This window comes from Orycteropus afer, unplaced genomic scaffold, assembly GCF_000298275.1.
Source record: "Orycteropus afer afer isolate SDZICR_OR568_19922 unplaced genomic scaffold, OryAfe1.0 scaffold00026, whole genome shotgun sequence".
NCBI lineage: Eukaryota > Metazoa > Chordata > Mammalia > Tubulidentata > Orycteropodidae > Orycteropus > Orycteropus afer.
In genome coordinates, this window is record NW_006921613.1 from 7,557,691 (window position 1) to 7,577,218 (window position 19,528).

The 19,528-nt window shown below is 36.3% G+C and overlaps 1 protein-coding gene across 1 annotated transcript in view; it reads right to left on the minus strand.

Annotated features, from left to right (window-relative positions):
- The window catches only part of AP4E1 (adaptor related protein complex 4 subunit epsilon 1), a 141,911-nt gene that overhangs the window by 41,685 nt on the left and 80,698 nt on the right, over positions 1 to 19,528 (minus strand). Inside the window, exons 9-15 of the mRNA XM_007935178.1 lie at positions 12,693 to 12,815; positions 12,482 to 12,591; positions 9,892 to 10,031; positions 8,256 to 8,368; positions 8,031 to 8,149; positions 5,806 to 6,108; positions 3,549 to 3,663 (exon numbers count right to left, since the gene is read on the minus strand). Coding sequence (XP_007933369.1) covers positions 3,549 to 3,663; positions 5,806 to 6,108; positions 8,031 to 8,149; positions 8,256 to 8,368; positions 9,892 to 10,031; positions 12,482 to 12,591; positions 12,693 to 12,815 — 1,023 coding nt within the window. The remainder of the gene's footprint in view (positions 1 to 3,548; positions 3,664 to 5,805; positions 6,109 to 8,030; positions 8,150 to 8,255; positions 8,369 to 9,891; positions 10,032 to 12,481; positions 12,592 to 12,692; positions 12,816 to 19,528) is intronic.

The following is a 19,528-nucleotide window of genomic DNA, read 5'->3' on the forward strand; positions in this document are numbered from 1 at the left end:
TGCTAAATTTCTCTATTAGCTCTAGAGTTTTCTTGTGGACTCTGTGATTTTCTGTATATAGGATCATATCATCTGCAAATAAAGATAATTTTACTTCTTCTTTTCCAGTTTAGATACCGTTTATTTCCTTTTCTTTTCTTATTGTTCTGGCTAGGACTTCTAATGTAATATTGAGTAGGAGTGGTGAGAGCAGGCACCCTTGTCTCGTACCCAATTTCAAAAAGAAAGTTCTCAGTCTTTCTCCATTAGGTATAATGCCGGCTGTTAGCTTTTCAGACAAGCCCTGATCACACTGAGGGATTTCCATTTTATTCTAATCTTCTTTAGGGTTTTCATCACGAAAAGGTGTTAGATTTTATGCTTTCTCTGCATCCATAGAGGTGATCATATGGTTCTTTTCCTTTATTCTACTGATGTGGTGTATTACACTGATTGATTTTCTAACACTGAACTATCCCTGTATTCCTGGAATAAATCACTCTTGGGTCATGGTATATGACTCTTTTAATATGCTGTTGAATTACTGAAAGGTTTTAAGGGGAGGAGAAGCACAATCAGAGGTCAGTTTTGGAGAGGCTATTTAGATGGTAATACAGAAAATGAATCTGACAAGACAAGACTAGAACAGAAAGATTACTCATAGTTGGGACTTACTGAAGTAAGGTGAGAGATAATATAACTTATCTAGAGCATAGGTAATTCAATATTTAACCTGTTTGTATCTTCCATGACTTTAGCTCCTTTAACTTGGAGTCCCTGGGCAGCATAAATGGTTGATGTGCTCAGTGCTAACTGAAAGACTGAAAGTTTAAGTTCAGTCAGAGATGCCTCAGAAGAAAGGCCTAGAGATCTATTTCCAAAAAATCAGTCATTGAAAACCGTGTGGAGCAGTTTTATTCTGATATACATACAGTCACCATGAGTTGGAAACAACTCGAAGGCAACTGGTTTCTTTCCATCTTACCTCATACAGCAGTTCTTTTATACCTTGATCCATCCCCACCTGTAAATTATTTATTTATTTCTTGACATACAAATAACCGAAAATTGACCTGGTTTTCCAAAAGCCATAGTTTTGTAGGGGAGAGATTATATTGCTATTATCCCTCACGATTTTTAGCCTAATCTAACATTGCCATCACATTTCTGAAAAATGTTTTAATAGAATAATGCACACTGATTCGTAAATGCTTTTCTTGAGTGGAAACTGCTAATAAAAGTTTGCTTCCATCCACTCCATCTATTTTTGCCAATTCTTATTAACTTATTTTCCTGAAGTTTATCTTTATAAACTTGGCATTTTTCTACCCAAGAGAGCTAAGAATCATTTATAAAATGGACAAATGTAATTACTACTCTCTCAAATCATTTATAAAATTCTCAAATAAGATCAGCACCAGAACTGATCCTTGAAGGATTGCAGAATTAACACCTCTTTGGGCAAAAAAAAAAAAAAGCCTGTTTTTCTTCAACTTTTTTTTCTATGTTAGAGCCAGTCCCATTTCCAACATGTATCTTACAATTTATCCACAAGAACTTTACTGAGTACTTACTATGTTCTATCTCATAGCCAATTTCCTGTACCATAATATAACAGGCATTCTAAGCCTACAAAAATCTCACTTTTGCTTTAACGATTTTTGGAAAAATAGATTTGGGAGTAGAAGGGAAAAGCCTAAGTTGAAAGCTTAACCCCATTTATGATGATGGTTTTATAGAACAAAATGTACTTGGCAAAGGAATTCGTTAACTTGTCACAGGGCTATTATATTTGTCTCAGCTATTTAACTGATTTTAACAAAGAAAACAGGTAGTGCCAGGAATTAGGCACTCCACTATCTCCCCTTCTCTCCCCTATTCCTGATTGGAAGCTAAGGGCACTCAGACATCTGAAAAATACAACAACTAGACCACTTTATTCTACTGTGGAACTCTAGGGGAAGATTTTCACTCCATCCCTTGATGTCACAGGCCTTAATATACAGTGTGGTTATAGATCACAAAATTGTAATTCAGTACAACTTTTTTTTCTCCACTACATTCTTTCAAAATATAAGGAGCTAATGGGAAGGAGATTGATTACTCTTTGAAGGAGAAATGAATCTTCTATGCCATTCAGTATCCCTGTGCTAAATAATATATCAAAAGTCTTAAAAGAGCAAATGCTTCTGTAAAAAGATAGCATCAAGCCTATTATAAACATTTATAACTTGCTTTAGGATCAAACTGGAATATGCCTGGCCCAGAGATAAAATAGAAACCAGTTGCCATCAAGTTGATTCTGACTCATGGCAATCCGTGTGCATCAGAGTAGAACCTTGATCCATAGGGTTTTCAATGGCTAATTTTTCAGAAATAGATCACCAGGCCTTTTCTTCCAAGGTACCTCTGGGGAGACTTGAACCTCCAACCTTTCAGTTAGCAGCTAAGCACACTAATCATGGAAGTACCACCCAGGGACTCAATGCTTCATAGAGCCTGGAAAACAGTTAAGTACTTAATAAAATCATTCAATGATGAATAGAGAGAGAAAAAAAAGACCTCTCAGCATTAAACTGTATCAAAAGACATTCTAAACTCTTAAATAGACTGTATTCACTAGTCTCCTTCTACTCATGTGTGTATGTCCCACTCACCAGCCAAATATCTCAATGATTTCCCCTTTACCACATTCATGACAACAATCTTTCCCTGACAGCTTACTTTTATTTTTTTCCTAATTTTTATAGTGATTTGGGTGAAAGTTTACACAGTAAATTCATTTTTCACACAGCAGTTCACATACACTTTGTCTCATGACATTGACAGCAATTTCCCACAATGCAACAGTTCTTTTCCCACTTCCTCCCCATAGTTACATCTTCCCCATGTCCTTCCCTCCCATGCACTCCTGTCCACCGAGCTGTCTCCTTGCACACACAGAGCCCTTTACAGCTTACATTTCTTAAATGTAAAGTTATTTTTCCCTTTCTTAGTTGTTCCTAATCTCACTGACCAGTTATTTTGTTGAAGGAAGCATCCTAATACACTTAAGAAATAAAAGACTGCTCAGGATGAAAATGAACTAGTCTTCAATAACTAGGGTTTCTTCTAAAACTTTTCAGTCCTATATAACAGTGCCCAACATGGTAATTCTGTCTTCAAGTTCTAGGATAGCTGTCATCCTATGTTAGTTATCTATATATGCTGAGTATGTCCATACCTATGACTTTGAAATACCCCTAAGCTAACTTTTTTCCCCTGGGTATCTCAAGATCTCATCAGGGGAAAAAAATCACAAGCAGATTTAAAGAGGGATAAATTAAAAATATTTAATAACTAGGTATCCTTAGTTATTTACTCATATGATTATAGTATCAATTGCACAAAAAATTATGTCCTTATAATTTAGCTTTTTATAAACCCATGAAAAACTACTACCCTTTTCATATAGGTAATGACTACAAAAAATGATTAATGGAGTCCATGTCACTAAATTATAAACATGAAAAATGTTAAAATGGCAAATGTATTATATATATTTTTACATCAATTAGAAAAAAATTTACCCTTTTCCTGAGAAAACTTTTCCTCTTGGCGTTGGTGGTGAGGTTTGTAAGGTGCGGCCCCCTGACTGAGTCCTTCAGCCACAAAACCATCCAGAAAAGATAAGGAAGCATCTACCTGTATTAAAATGAAGCAAAAATTAGGATTGATATATATATATGTGTGTGTGTGTGGTGTTGTGGGTGTTGTTGTTGTTATGTGTCGTCGAGTTGGACCCGACTCATAGCGACCCCTCCTTGGGTTTCCGAGGCAGTATCACCACGGAAGTAGATTGCCCAACCTTCCTTCCGAGGAGTGGCTGGTGGGTTTGAACCACCAGCCTTCTGGTTAGCAGTCAAGTGCCTTAGGCACTACGCTATCAGGGCTGCTTATATATATGTATGTATGTGTGTTTGTGTGTGTGTATATCCTGAACAGCTGACTGTACTTTCACCTGAGCATTTCAGCCCATAAATGCTTAAAAAAAAAATTAAGTGAAAAACAGAAGTTTCAATCCTAAAAGTGCTGTCCAACTCTCTACATTTCTAAAACATCTATAATCAAATTAACCACCTAAGAATCTAACAATGTAAGTCATTTTCAGTTATTATTAATTTCACTACATTGCAGAACACGTTTTCAAGCATCCAGTATTTCAGGGCATTATATTAGGTGCTATGATTGAGACAAAAGAAGACAAAATTCCTACCCTCAAGAGACTAGTAGCCTACTAGGTGAGACAGACAAAACAGTATGAAGTACAGTGTCCTTATAAGATTTCTGTTGCTGGGAGCTTAAATCAAGCTGTCAACAGTGCTGGTTTCTTCTGGAAGCCCCAGGGAAAAATCTGTTCCTTGTCTCTTGCTGTTTCAAGAGGCTGCCAGCATTCCTTGGCTTGTGGCCACATTCATTCCAGTCTCTGCTTGTCACTTTGCCTTTTCCTCTCTGACCTTCTGCCTACCTTTGTAATTATATCATGCCCACCTGGATAATACAAGATACTCTCCCCATCACAGACCCTTATTTTAATCACACCTACAAGGTCCCGTTAGCATACAAGGCAATATATGTATAGATTCCAGGAATCAGGAACATTTGGAGGAAGGAGGGATTATTCAGGCTAACACACCATCTTTGATTAATTATGCTATTCCCCTTCCACCTAAAAATGCTTTTTCACAAATCTATGGAAAATTAATTTCAGCAGGAATCGAAAAGCATGATAGAATGGTTAAATAAAACAAAATAAGTGATGAAGAAAGATTAATGGATAAAGAAGAGAAAAAGGGAGAAGAGAAAGAAAAATGAGATAAATACAAGATGATATAGCAGGTATAGCTTCAGAAACCAGACTGGCTCTGACTAATTTGATCAAGTATATGCAAAAAGTTCAGATAATTTAGAACATCAGGTAGTCCTCACTAATTTAAGTGGCATCTCATACTCTAAATTTAGAAAGGTTTGGTTTCAACAAAATTATTAAGTAGATGGGGCTATGTCATCTTTATTTTATTGGAGGCAAGAAAGACTACATGGACTCCCTATTTTAATAGTAATGTACAGCATATTCATTCATGATTTCAATAATCTCTGGAACCCCTAACAAATGCTAAGGCACAGTCTCTACCTTTAAGGAGCTTTTGCAAGAATTAATGAATGAAATGTGCAAAATAAATACAAGCCATGAAAATATAACCCAGAATTAGTAGGAATACTGTCTTTTTTCTCAATCATGTTGACAACTAACAAACAGCAATTTATATTTCTCAACTATGTGACATCTAACACACAGCAATTTGAACAAATCTGCTCTCTTTGGAAGTTTTCTGGTTTACATCAATCTGAGAAAGAGAATGATATGATTTAAATGGAAGAAAAGTAACTGAGTACTATGGACTAATTGGCGGAAGGCTGAGAGCAGTTGGGAGAAGGCTGAGAGCAGTTGGGAGAAGGCAAGCAGACAGCCAGATTCTAGAGTGGTAAAAAAAATTTACATGGTAGATAGATAAAATAAAACGGGGAACAGTTTTTTACTATGTATTAAAAGAGACTGTCACAACATAAATTTCTTCACAGCAGTTTTCCAGAAAAGAACTATTTCGGACCAGTACTGAATGGAAGCTCTCAAATCGGTTCTCAGACTAAAGAAAAACTCCCAACGTTCAGCTTAAGCGCTATAGACACTATGTTTTGGTTAATTCCTGATATATCATAAATGCAAGAATTACTCTACATTTAAAAGCAATGCAATTTTAAAAAGATGTTATGCAGATGCCTTACCACCAAGTCTTCACAACTCTTATCAACTGGAAGCACACTCTTCATAAGTTCCACATTCTCATGCAAATGTTTTAACTCAAATGCATGCTGTCTCATACATGTATCCAAAGATCTGGTATATTCCTGGATTAATCTCTCAACTATGTCAGATGAATGTGCTTGGGTTGTCAACTTGGTCACAGCAGCAATTAACCAGGCTTTTGTTTCTGAGGAAATGGAGCCATTCACAAGTAACTTGTAAAGTCTGGTTATAACCTCCTGAGGTGTTTCCTTATCTAAAAGGTAGGAATACTCTCCTAACACCTATGAGTAAAACAAAGAGATATTTATACACAAATAAAAAATTATGCCGCAAAATGCCTACGCACAGAGTGAATTTAATCTAGATTAAATATACTCTCATGGTGAAGACATTTTTAGATAAAGATATAATTGTACATTTTAGATTCAAATTTATACCAATAACTGAAACTCAAGATGAAAAGATTTTCTACATCTTAATCATTAATAATGCATAAAGCAGCATATTCTTCTTCTGAATTTACAAGGTTGGCTTTTGGTTTTTATTAGCATGTACACATTTTGTTATTATTTTCCAATAAGCATTTAAACAAGTGGTTCTCGCATGCAAGTATGCATAAGAGTCACCTGAGATGCTTCATAACAATACACATTTCTAGGCTCTATCCCCCAGAGATTCTGATTTAGTATGTCTGTAGTAGGGATCTAAGACATACACTTTGAACAAGCATCAGGTGATTCTGATGTAGATGGTCCACAGAACAGATCATAAAGAACACTGAACTATGCTATATATCTTTTTTTTTTTTTTAAAATTAACTTATTCAGGTGACATAATCCTATAGAACTAAGAATAATTAATAAAATGATTCTTTATTGAGTGTGAGATCCTGCCAAAATAGTATTTATGGAGTATTTTAGTATTTCTGGTAGAATACTAGCACCAGCAAGAAAAAAGAGAAAGGTGGGAGAAAGGCAAGAGAAGAATTTATAGCTAGTAACAAGAGGAAAGAAGACGACGACACAGGGATAAATAAGTTTACTCCTTAAATAAAAGGATGATTTCTAGAATGGTATAATAAAAGATGGAAGACAGCTTCAAAAGAAACAGGTAATCTAAGCCCCATATTCAATAACCAATGGCCAATGGACTTCTGCTTCTGGGAAAATAAAACAGACATACTTTTCCCTATTCTTCCTGCTAAGTATTCCTAAGAATCTTGGACATTATACATGTAAGGCAAACATTAAAAGATTCTGAAAGGTGGAGAAAAGAAGGTGGACCACAAAGGACCTAGAGACCCAAGGAATGACACAGTGGTGCATGCCTAACAAATGTATCTGTAAGACAATCACACAGAGACATCTGCAATATGCACATGTGGCAGAGAAACTAGGGTGGTCTGATGATCCCTATCTCAGTGTTCATGCCCATGTGTGATCCCTCCCTTTGAGTGTGGGCAAAACCTGTGACTTGCTCCTACTCATGTATACTACATAAAGGATGGACCTGATTATATGCTTATTTTACATGAAGTAGTGTCCCATGTCTTACAGAAATACTCTCCCCCTTGGTGGCTTTGCTGAAGGCAGCAGTCATGTTGGCAGGCCCATGTGTCAAGAAACTGAGGGAAGCCTCTAAGAGCAAGGGAAAAATTAAAACCCACTACTAGAAATGCAAGTAACTGAATTCTGCCAACCACCACATAAGCCTAGAAGTGGATCCTTTCCCACTCAACATTCAAAGGAGACAGCAACTCCAGCCAATGCCTTCACTGCAGCCTTGTAAGACTCTAAGCAGAAAGCCCAGTAAAGCCACACCTGGTCTCCTGAACCACAGAAACTGTGACATAATAAAGTGTTGTTTTAAATTATTAAGTTTGTGGTAACATTATTATACAGCTATAGAAAACTAATACAGAACAGATAAATGAGTATTCACATATTCAAATATGAATTCACATAGAAAATACAACAAATCCATTGTAAATACAGACAGATATCTAAAAAATAACTATTTAAAGGACTAGGCAAGTGAGACGGTAGGGAGAAAGAACAGACAATAAACAGTTAAGTAATAGAAAGCAGCCACTGGGAAAGGAAACTGACAGCTAAAGGAGTATCAATGAATGCTTCTGGAAGGAAATATATTATGCTAATATTTGGTTTCTACAAAAATTTATGATTTAATGTACTTTGCTCACCCAACTCATAACTTGAAGAAATCTTTGTGGATAGAGCACATTTTCCACATCTAGTAAAGTGAGGTAAGACTGAACTGCATAAAGTCTTAATTGTTGATCTTCTGTTTCATCATCAAAACCTACAAAGAAATTAATATACCATTTTAATTTCTACTAAATTCCCTGAGGACTCTGCAATAAAAGCATTTCATTTTAAAATCTTACAGCATGTAATTGTTTACCAACCTTCTGCTAGAAGTCTCAGAAAGTTATTGGGAATATCAGGATGTATTACATCTCCTCCCACTGAAAATACAGCATTCATTGTCTGAATAAACCAAGCATTATCAGGAGCATATGTGTCCAGTGTCAAGAACAAGTACACTTCCAAACACCACTTATTAAAATTATCCTTTCTGCAGCAACCTTTTAAAAAGGAATTCCATTGAACCTACCACACCTGTGGTTTCTAGCCAAATAAAAGACAGGCATAAGAGTTAAACATGTACCTGATGTAGATACATTCCTTGGAGAGAGTAATCATGAGAGAAAGAAGGGCTGTTTATGCACAGGGAGACAGTTCAGAGGGCAGGAGTGTGTGGAGGGATGGACACAGGAAGAGGTTAACTATCAGGAGGAAGTGGGAGGGGAGGTGTTGCATTGGGGTGAACTGTCAATGTCATGAGACAACATGTATGTGAACTGCTGTATGAAGAGTGAATGTGCTCTGTAAACTTTCACCCACATTACAATAATAAATTTATTTTTTTAAAAAAAGGAATTCCAATTCATTCTCGGTAAGCATTTTTACCGTTAACTTCTGCCAGTAATTATGCTATACCCCAGTTTTATGTAACTAGGTGCTCCATAAGAGTTTATTTCATTGAACCTAATAAACTGAGTTCACGTCACCTAACTTGGCACTGGGTCTTGCATATAACAGGCATCTAATAAACATGAAAAAATCATAGGAAATAAACTAGCTAAGTAGGGACAAATAAATAATGGAAGATTATATATACTTCAGCAAGGTTAAATGTTGTGGTGTGTCTAGTTAAACAATTGTTTAACTTCTTTCTTTCTAATCTGTTCCTCTTCTGTTCTAAAATTTTATGATTCTACTGGCTAGACCTACAGTAGTACTTCCTAGGACAAAACTATACTTAAACCATTTCCAAGATATTTTATGTTATTCATTATTTTCTTTCTTAGATTTAAACAGACATATGTAAAAGAACAGAATGTCCTTGTAACCTAGTAAAGCTCTTCTGACTTTTAAAAAATAAATGTGAAGAAAAGTAACATGTAAGTGGATCCCAACCACTTTATTGTGACAATTTCCAGCATTAACTAGGGTAAGTATAAGTTTTAGTATCCCAGCAAAAACAAAACAAAACAGGATTTTAGCTGGAAAGGAAAGAAGGAAAGACGATCTGTAAGAGGAACCAGGCACAGGTTCCTTTACCTTCTTGCTCATGTTGTTGTTGTTGTTATGTGCTGTCGAGTCAAACCCGACTCCTAGCGACCCCTCCTTGGGTTTCCGAGGCAGTATCACTAAGAAGCAGGATTGCCCAACCTTCCTTCCGAGGAGTGGCTGGTGGGTTTGAACCGCCAGCCATCTGGTTAGCAGGCAAGTGTCTTACCCAGTATGCTACCAGAGCTCCTAATACTGACTAAATAAATGCAAAGAACCAGGAAAAACTCATCCCGTATGAAGTCTGCACAAATTTCTGTTTTTGACAAAAGAAACTTGAACATCAGGAATAGAAGTTATTGCTGGGTTTCTGAGCTCAACTTGTAAGCAACCATATCTATACCAATCTTTCTAAAGTCACTGTGTAACTAAACTTATTTTATGATTCATGGTCCCAACAAAGGATATTTCTCAGCCAGCTCAGCAATTTTGCCAACCAAATTGATGATGATATACTCTTCTTTGCTCTGATGTAAATATTCAAGCATTTTCTGGACAATAACTGTTATATTCTGTGCATTAGTAATTCTGTAAAGAAGTTCCAAAGTCTATTTAAGGAAAAGAAATAAAACAGTATCATAAAACTATTCATCATAACACCAATAAAGACAGTAACATAGATTTACAATGTAGTTGATTTTTCTACTTTAATGTGGAAGAGCTACTGGGCACTGAGTCAATAAGTACTCAAGAAATGCAAATTTTAATATTAGGTAAAATTATTGTTAAAAAAAAAAAAAAAGAATTATGATCAATCCCAAAGGCTAAAAGTCTTCTAGTGATTTAGATAATTAAGAACTGATGTTTCTACATGACAGACCACATAAAGACTAAGAAGTTTAAAAAAAAAAAGGTTTGTATTTCCTAAAAACAATAACAGCCTCTTAAATGCACATTACTTATACCTGTGGCTGTGTGTGTATGGGAGTGCACACATGTGTACACGAGCATGCACACATACAAAATCTAATCTTATAACTATTTTCCATATTCCCTCAACAACAGAAAACGGCACTTGAGTGGGTTTACTGCTCATTTAATTATGTGATCAGTTAAGGGTAAACTGCCTCTAACAGCTGGACAAAGGTTGGTGGCTCAAGTACTTCAAAGCCTAGCAGTGTTTGCATTCACTGTCTTAGGTATCAAGGGGGAACTATATATACTACCGCTCCTTTCTCAGTGCTGAGGAATATAATTCTTGCTATCTCAAGAAGATGAAGAAAGACCAATACCAGAGTGAGCTCCCATTAGGCTGGCCTTTCCAAGGCCCCAGACTGAGGTTCTAAAAATATTATAGCTTCCAGAATTAATATGAGACTAAGGGCAATACCAAGAAAGCATCATTTACCGGTGTTCAAGTTCATTCCCTAATCTAAGACCAGGCAGTTTAGCATTTCCAGGATTGGATGTAATACGGTGTGGGGAATTGCACAGTGAGAGATCTTTTCTGTTCAGCTTTTGTATCTTCTTATCGCCTTACCTTTCCCTATATAAAAGAGAGGTCTATGACCAGGTAAAAGGGACTTCCAGTCACAAGCAACAGGTCATCCTCCACTGCCAAGGACCAAAATTCCTACCCTATCACTACTGACCGAAGTTTAAAGGGACAATGGCATTGGAGAGACAATACTACAGTACTTTTTTTGTGTATCTCAGATACTCAGCACTTTCCCCAAGGAATTCAAACTACTTTTGTCACAGCAGGATATAGAGCAAACAGGTCAGATTGATTTTAAAGGTTCTCCCTTTGACTCTCACTTCTAAATGACAGTCCAATGATTAAATATTAGAGTAAGAACCCTCTACCTAAATCAGATCCTGTTTATAGTAGACAACTATGCAAAGAAAATCCAGGCTCTGTTACCTGTTCTCTTTCTCTGACCAAAGTGGCAGGGTATGTATTGCCCCCTGGAGCCTTCCTGTTTTTTTGTATGAGGCATACACAGAGAAATTAGCACATCTGCAAACTTCGCAGATTTGTTCAAAGCAGGTGCCAATTTTTATAAGTTTAAAAACATGAAAGTAATTTCTCAAAATTAGAGAAGTATCTTTTAAAATTTATAACTGATAATCTTATCTTTTAAAAATAATTGTTTAATACAATAGTGTTCTCTCAATAAACTCTATTTTTAACTCACTGCTTTTGAGATAGTTATGTTTAGTAGATTCTTATTTCTTACCTTGATTATATTTAAAATCAAAAATAAAACTTTTCACTGCTCTTAACTAGGTCTCAAAAACCATTTTAAATGAGGATATAGAACAATTTTTCCATACAAATGGAAATTTATTACACAGACATGAGAATTAATAGAAATGTATGTAAAGACACCCAAGTAGACACTGAAGCAATTTTATAATAGGAAATAGTTGAAAAAACAAATTAAGTAAACTATATACCTTTTCTTCCATAAAGTTCAAATCATTTTATTAATTCTTTCAACATTACTGTTCCTTCAATAGGGAATACATTAATCCATTTTACACATGTTAAAGAGAATAATGTGAAAATATTAATCTTAAATTACTTCTTAAATATGATTACAAGAGTACATGTTAACTTGTACAAACAGGAAGACTGGAGAACAGAATTTAGGTATGCTATTAGTACAATTCGGAAGGAAGCTTGGGCGTCTACTTCTGTAGTGATATTGCCTTGGAAACCCAAGGAGGGGTCACTATGGGTTGGATCCGACCTTACAGCAGTAATTTTGGTTTGGTTTTTGGTAGCAGTACAACACTGGGACTGAAAAGCTATTAATGAATCCATACAGATAACTGGACCTAACCTCTCCAACTCATATTTTAAGAACATTTCTGTGGATATAAACATAATTACTTTTTTAGTAGGAAAAATAAAATACATTCAAAAGTTAAAATACATGCGCACATACGTGTGTATACACACTGCCTAGCCCTTAGAATCTCACTCCATAATACCAATTAAAAGTTTAAAGCTTGTAACACCTCATGTACACTAATCAAAAAAACAGTTTACCTCTCTTTTAATAATGGGATCAGGATGATCTAAGCATTCAATTATTGTCATCTGGTGTTGAAGAGCCAGACTGGGATCCTGTTGGATAACATAGGTAAGAGCCTTCAGTCCTAGAAACAGAGATATAGTACACAAAGTGACTTGAAACAAATACACAGCAAATTTCAAAAATCCTTTTTGTAAGTCAGGTCAAAATAGCCAGTTATCTTACCTAAATATTTGAGATTTATTTTAGGTGACAGAACAAATTTTCCAATGCACTTGGCAGCCTTCTCAAGTAATTCTGATTTAGGATAAATAGAATAGACTGTATGCACACATTCAAATAGAATAGCTAGAGAAGGAAAATATAAAAATGGTAGATCATCATGTTAAGGCATAATAAGAGGACATATCTATGAAGAATTCATAATAAACTAACTGAAAAAAACAAATCTCATTTATGGAAAATTTGACTGTTTGCAGTCTTATAAAATTTTTAGGATTAGGTTATCATAATTTAAAGAGAATTATATTCACTTGTAGGTAAGAATGACACATTTATTCATGCAACAAGTATTTACTAACCATCTCCTACATGCCAGGCATTGTTCTAGGGCTGTGAATACAGCAGTGAACAAAACAAACAAAAATCCCTGCTCTCGAGGAGTTCACATTCTAACGAATATATAAATAGTGCAGTCATTTGTTCCTATGGAAATAGATACTTCTAACACTCCTTGAATGCCATAGAATAGTTTATCCTCAAGGGGTTTCTAGAATTCATATAAAAACTGATGTAATTTATTTCAATATAATCACCTGCCACTTCTTTAAAATTAACTTCAAGACTTTTGAGCACCTTGTTATTACAACATGCCATGGAGTCAATTTCAATTCACAATGACTCCATGTCACAGAGCAGAACTGTCCCACAGGGTTTTCCAGGCTGTAATCTTTATAGAAGATCTCCAGGTCTTTCTCCCACACAACAGCTGAGTGAGTGCAAAATCCCAACCGTTCAGTTAGCAACCAAGCACTTGAATGTTGTCTCACCAAGGCTCCGTTGTGAACACTTTCAATAGTGTTTAAATTTGATTTCTTGATACGGTGAAAAGTCTCATAACTATGATAGATGATCAAAGTGGGCACTAAAATTTTTTCTCAAATATGAGTAAAGGAGCTGAAGATCTGCCACGATAAAGAAGAATCACTGAGACACCATTATGTATGTCCTATGGATCACAGTATCAGGAGTGAGACACTGTGAAAGCATGGAATCAGCAGACTTAAAAACAGTTCTACAAGTGGAAGCATATCAAGTGTCCTTGATGTAATCATTTCTTCTCTATTTTCAAAAGTTTAAAACATAAAAAGGCAGAGATTTCTTTATATATAAGATATATCCTAAATATTCAATTGCTTATTTTTCATACTGCTAAGCTGTCTATCAATTAATACAAAAATTTTGAAGAAAAAGCTTTATATAAACCCCCTCCATGAGAAAGAGATAAGGGGTAAAAAACAAATGTGAAATATTAATTTTCCTTTAGGAAGAAAAACCCAACCCACTGCTGTCAAGTCATATCCAACTCATGGCGACCCCCCTTGGGTTTCCAAGGTGTTATCACTACGGAAGTAGATTGCCCAACCTTCCTTCTGAAGAGTGGCTGGGAGGTTTGAACCACTAGCTTTCTGGTTAGCAGTCATATGTCTTAGGTACTATGCTACCAGAGCTCCTTTAGGAAGAAAAGTGACTTTAATTTAAAAAAAAAAAAAAGTAATTGGATGTAAAGATATTCTGTATATTCAGATGTTGTGCTATAAAATGTCTGTACCTTGGGCTGTGATAAAAGCTGACTTTATGACTTCCTAAGTTACACAAATATAGGTCTGGTGGTATAGTGGTTAAAGCTTTCAGCTGCTAACTAAAAGGTTGGTGACTGAACTCACCAGCTGTTTCATGGGAGAAAGATAAGGCAGTCTGCTTTTATAGATTTACAGACTTAGAAACCCTATGAGGCAGTTCTCTGTTCTACATGGTTGCTATGAGTTGGAATCGACTCATGGCAGTGGTTTGTTTTGTTTTTTTAAAGTTAAAAAGCTGACCAAAGAGCACTGGTCAACTAACCCAACTAAGGCAGGACTAACTAACTATAACCAGTCCACTATCTGTTGTTTTATAGCCTATGAACCAAGAATGTTTTTTTTTACATTTTTAAAAGGTTGTAAAAACAAAACAAAGAATACATAACAGAGACCTATGTGACCCTGAAAATCTAGAATATTCCCCACCTGGACCCCTTTTCAAAAAATGTTTGCCAAATCTTGAACTAATGGGACAGTCCTAAGTAGGATTAAATATGATTATGTTCCATTTTCTAGCATAACTGATATATATCTCTTTACAGTTTCCTATAACATTAAGATCTCTCTAGCTAATAAAAAGAGTTTGTCTTGAGTCATCTACAACATTAACCTTTCTATGTATACACAAGATTCTGGGAAGCTTGTTGTCAGCTGCCATCAAGTCAGTTCCACCTCATGACAACTCTACATGTGGAGAATAGAACAGCTCATAGAGTTTTCAAGGCTGTGACCTTTTGCAAGCAGATTGCCAGGCCAGTCTTCCAAGAATCCTCTGGGAAGGTTCAAACTGCCAACCTTTCACCTAGTATTTGAGCACTTAGCCATTTGCACCACCCACAGCCTTCTGGGAAACTAAAACAGGTAAAATTTTTAAATTTTAAAATGTTTAAATTTTACACTAATTATTAATCTCATTAGACATAATAAACTGAAAATGAATTTAAAGGACTTTTATTTTCAAGTCCCTTTATCCTCCAACTCTACATTAGGCTGCCTCTGACCACGTCAGCATATGGAGTTACTCCATGGTAAATGTCAAGTTGCAGGAGGGGGCTTCTTTACCACCCAAACAAAAAAACCCAAACACACTGCCATCGAGCCAATTCCAACTCACCAGGACTCTATAGGACAGAGCAGAACTTCCCCATAGAGTTTCCAAGGCTATAAATCTTTACAGGAGCAGACTACTCCATCTTTCGCCTGCAGGGTGGCTGGTAGGTTCAAACTGCCGACCTTTTGGTTAGCAGCCGAATGCTTTAACCACTACTCTACCAGGGCTCCTCTCTTTACCACTCAGCAGGATCTTGGCTCCCCATTGATCTTCTCTAATATCACCAAAGCTGTGAGATTGGGACACCTCATTACAGTCTGATGAGGGTAGAAATCTTGGCCTTCTATCTGGCCTTTGCTAGCAGGGGTGGGGCCACAGTTGTCTCTATGTGGTGCGTGGCTGGAGCAACAGGGTAGTGTCTAAGTTTCTGTGTTGCTATGCTGCCTCCTCCTTCCTGGTCCTTAGGCTGGAGGGAACTAGCTTTTCTTAGTTATTTTTTGTCTCACTTATTTATGTTTTTAGGTTGCTGACTTCTCCAGTACCCAGTCTGGGATATATGAGTAAAAAATTAAATCCACAGAACTCAGCTCCACCTTGTTCCTTGGGTCTCAAGGTCCCTGGATGGTTTGCCTTCTTTTTGCCACCTTTCAAATTCATGTTTGTTTTAAATAATGTTCAGGATTTAGCTGTACTTAGCAGGAAGTATAAGGCACAGTACTTGATGGTTCTGTCCCTTGTACTCTACATGAACAAGTTGCTCTTGAGTTAGTTCCAACTCACAGGACCCCATGTATGTCAAAGTAGAACTGCACTCCAAAAAGTTCTCAGTGGCTGATTATTCTGAAGTCGACTTCCAGGCTTTTCTTCTGAGGTGCCCAAGGGGACTTACACCTCTGACCTTTCAGTTAGCAGCTGAGTATATTAACCATTTGTATCACCTCCCCATTCTATACAGTCCTCCCAACTCAGTTTCCTGAAAATGCCATTCTCATCTTATCAGTACTCTGTCCAAATATCTTCCATGACTTCCAAATTTATAAAGTCCAAACTCCTTTAGCTGCCATAAGAGAAGCTCCATAGTACAGCCTTTCCACTGATAAAGACAAACCCTCCATTCAGGCTAGTGGACTCACTGTTCTCTGAAACTGTTCTAAACATCCCTACTTATGTACTTTTCTCATGTTTTCTTTACTAGAATCTCCTTCTGCCTATCTAAATCCTAACTATCTCTCAGGTTCCTATCATATCGATAAATCTTGATCATCATCCTCCAGCCCATGGTGATCTCTACCTCTTCTGATCTACTATAATATTTATTCCTGTACTAAAAGTGAAGTAGTATAATGAAATTTACAAACATCTAGAGTTAGAAAATCAAAGGGGAAGAACATGCTCAGTATTTCTCAAGCTGAAAAAATTCAAGCCTCGAGATGCAATACAGAAGGAGTCTATAAGCAAAATATTGAACGATGCAGGAAACATCAAAATAGGACTGTTTCATCCTGTTGTACATAGGGTCACTATGAGTCAGAAGCAACTTGATAGTACCTAACAACAACAAAACTCCCTTTGTATTCTGCTTTATACTGTTATTATGCTTTCCTGAATAAGCTGTTCTTCCATTATATGTGTACTCCTCAAATATAAAGATTACATCTTATACTTCTTCATACCCTCTATACAACTTTATACAATGCCTGGCACATAGCAGATACTCAACAAATGTCTTTGATGTGATTTATTTCTTCATTTGACACTAAGGAAAGTTGTAACAATGGAACAGTTATAAAAATATGGTTTATAAAGTATTAACAATAAAACCCAATTAGCTAACAAAAAAAATTAGTAACTTTCTCTTCTTTTAATTCAATTAAATCGTATTAATCATCAACTATCTCAGTGCCAGATACTGACGACATGGTGGCCAATAAGACATAGTCCTTGCCCTTACAAAGCTGATAATTTAAAATTCACATTCTTAAACAATAAAATAAAGATTTATATTAGGGTCACTTGAGAGTACTCTACCATTTGATATAGTCAATATAAACTCTAAACTGTATCACTACAAAATGTAAATAAAAGTATAACAAAGAAATAATAACTAAAGGATATAAAACAACAGAAATTATGAGGTTTGTGTAACAAATTGAAAGACTGATTGACAGCCTACCAAGAAACAAATTGGTGTTAGTTCAAGTAATTTTCAGAAAAGTGTCCTAGTAATAGCATAAAGAAAAAAAAATAATAATTTTCCTCAGGTATACAGTATTCTCCAAATCAAAAGGTTAACAGTGGTGTCTCCAGAAAAGGAAACTGGGTGGTGGCTGATAAATATGGAAGGGAGACTTACTGTTCATTGTATACCCTTTTGAACCTTTTGAATTTTGAACCATGTGCATATATTACCTATTCAAAAAAAAAATAAAAATAATTAAAGCCAAAATGTCAACTATAAGAAAATAGTAACTTTCGCAAACAAAAAGCAAAACAAAACAAAAAGCAGATTCTCAAGTAATATTAAACAGAATCCCTTAAGATCACTTCAAATTCTATCCTAGACACTAACTGTATCTCAAACAAAACATTTTAACTTACTTTAGTTGCCTGCACTTTTCTAACCACTTCTAACCAAACCACCAACCTCAATAAGGGTCACCCTTGTCTCTGGCCCTTTATTCTCCTCACTATGCATTTGGATGTCTCCTTGAAGACTAAGGTACACCTAACCCAAACCAAAAAAAACCAAACTCACTGCCATGGAGTCAGATCTGACTCATAGTGACCCCTCCTTGGGTTTCCAAGGCAGTATCACTATGGAAGTAGATCACCCACCCAATCTTCCTTCTGAGAAGTGGCTGGTGGGTTTGAATAGCCAGCCCTCTGGTTAGCAGTCAAATGCCTTACTCACTACGCTACCAGAGCTCCTGCGCCTAACCCAAACCATGGTATTTTTAATTACCTCATATGCATGTGAGTGCTGGACAATGAATAAGTAAGACTGAAGAAGAGTTGATGCTTTTGAGTTGTGGTGTTGGTGAAGAATACTGAAAAGTACCATGGACTGCTAAGAAAACTAACAAATCTGTCCTGGAAGAAGTGCAGCCACAATGCTCCTTGGAAGTGAGAACGGCCAGACTTCGTCTCACCTACTTTGGTCATGTTGTCAGAAGGGATCATTCCCTAGAGAAGGATATCATGCTTAGTAAAGTGGTGGGTCAACGAAAAAGGGGAAGGCCCTCAACAAGATGGACTGACACAGTGGCTGCAACGACAAGCCCAGGTATGGCAAGGACTGTGAGGCTGGCACAGGACTGGGCAGTGTTTCACTCTGTTGTACACAGGGTTGCTATGAGTCAGAGCCAACTCAGTGGCACCTTACAACAATAACACGTATCAGTAATCTAAATAATATCAACTGTTCATTATACTACATACTCATAAGGGCAAGACCCATGTCTATCTTATTCCTTTTATCTCTCACAGCATGGAGAAATACAGAAGGCCAATCAACTCTCTGCTTCAATGTGTATCTAGTTTACAAATCAAGGTTTTGTTTGGTAAGCATTCAACAGATACTGGTTGAACACATGAACAAACCATTCTCATTGCCTTAATTACCATTTATACATGCAAAACATAAATCTGCCTTCAAAGTTTACTATCGCAATTCACTACCATATGCGTTATTTTTCCTGTACGAGTCTCCTGCATGCAATCCTTTCTCCTGATTCCTATTGTGTCTTTGTCAAGCTTTCGAAATTAGTTTAGTTTCTGCCCTCTGGTCTATCCAATACTTCTACAACCATTTTCTTAAAGATGCACGGTAGTTTACCATTGTTTGAAAGGAAAGTAATGTTCCTCATCCAGACTTAACGAACGGTATATTACCAGATTAAGAAATGACTTCCTCATTTGAACTATGTCTCTCATGTCTCTTAGACTGCTCTTCTCTAAAAGATGCAAAATTCAAACTATTTTACTTCTACCTTTTAAATAACCTCAAAATACCAATTTTTTCACTGAGATTTCAGACTTACCAAAAACAAAAACTAATAGTTCTTCTCTCTGACCATTCAACTTGGAAGGTTTTGTTGTTGTTACTTTCTCAATTTTCTAGCCACCTCTTCCTACTTAATCTTGTCTCT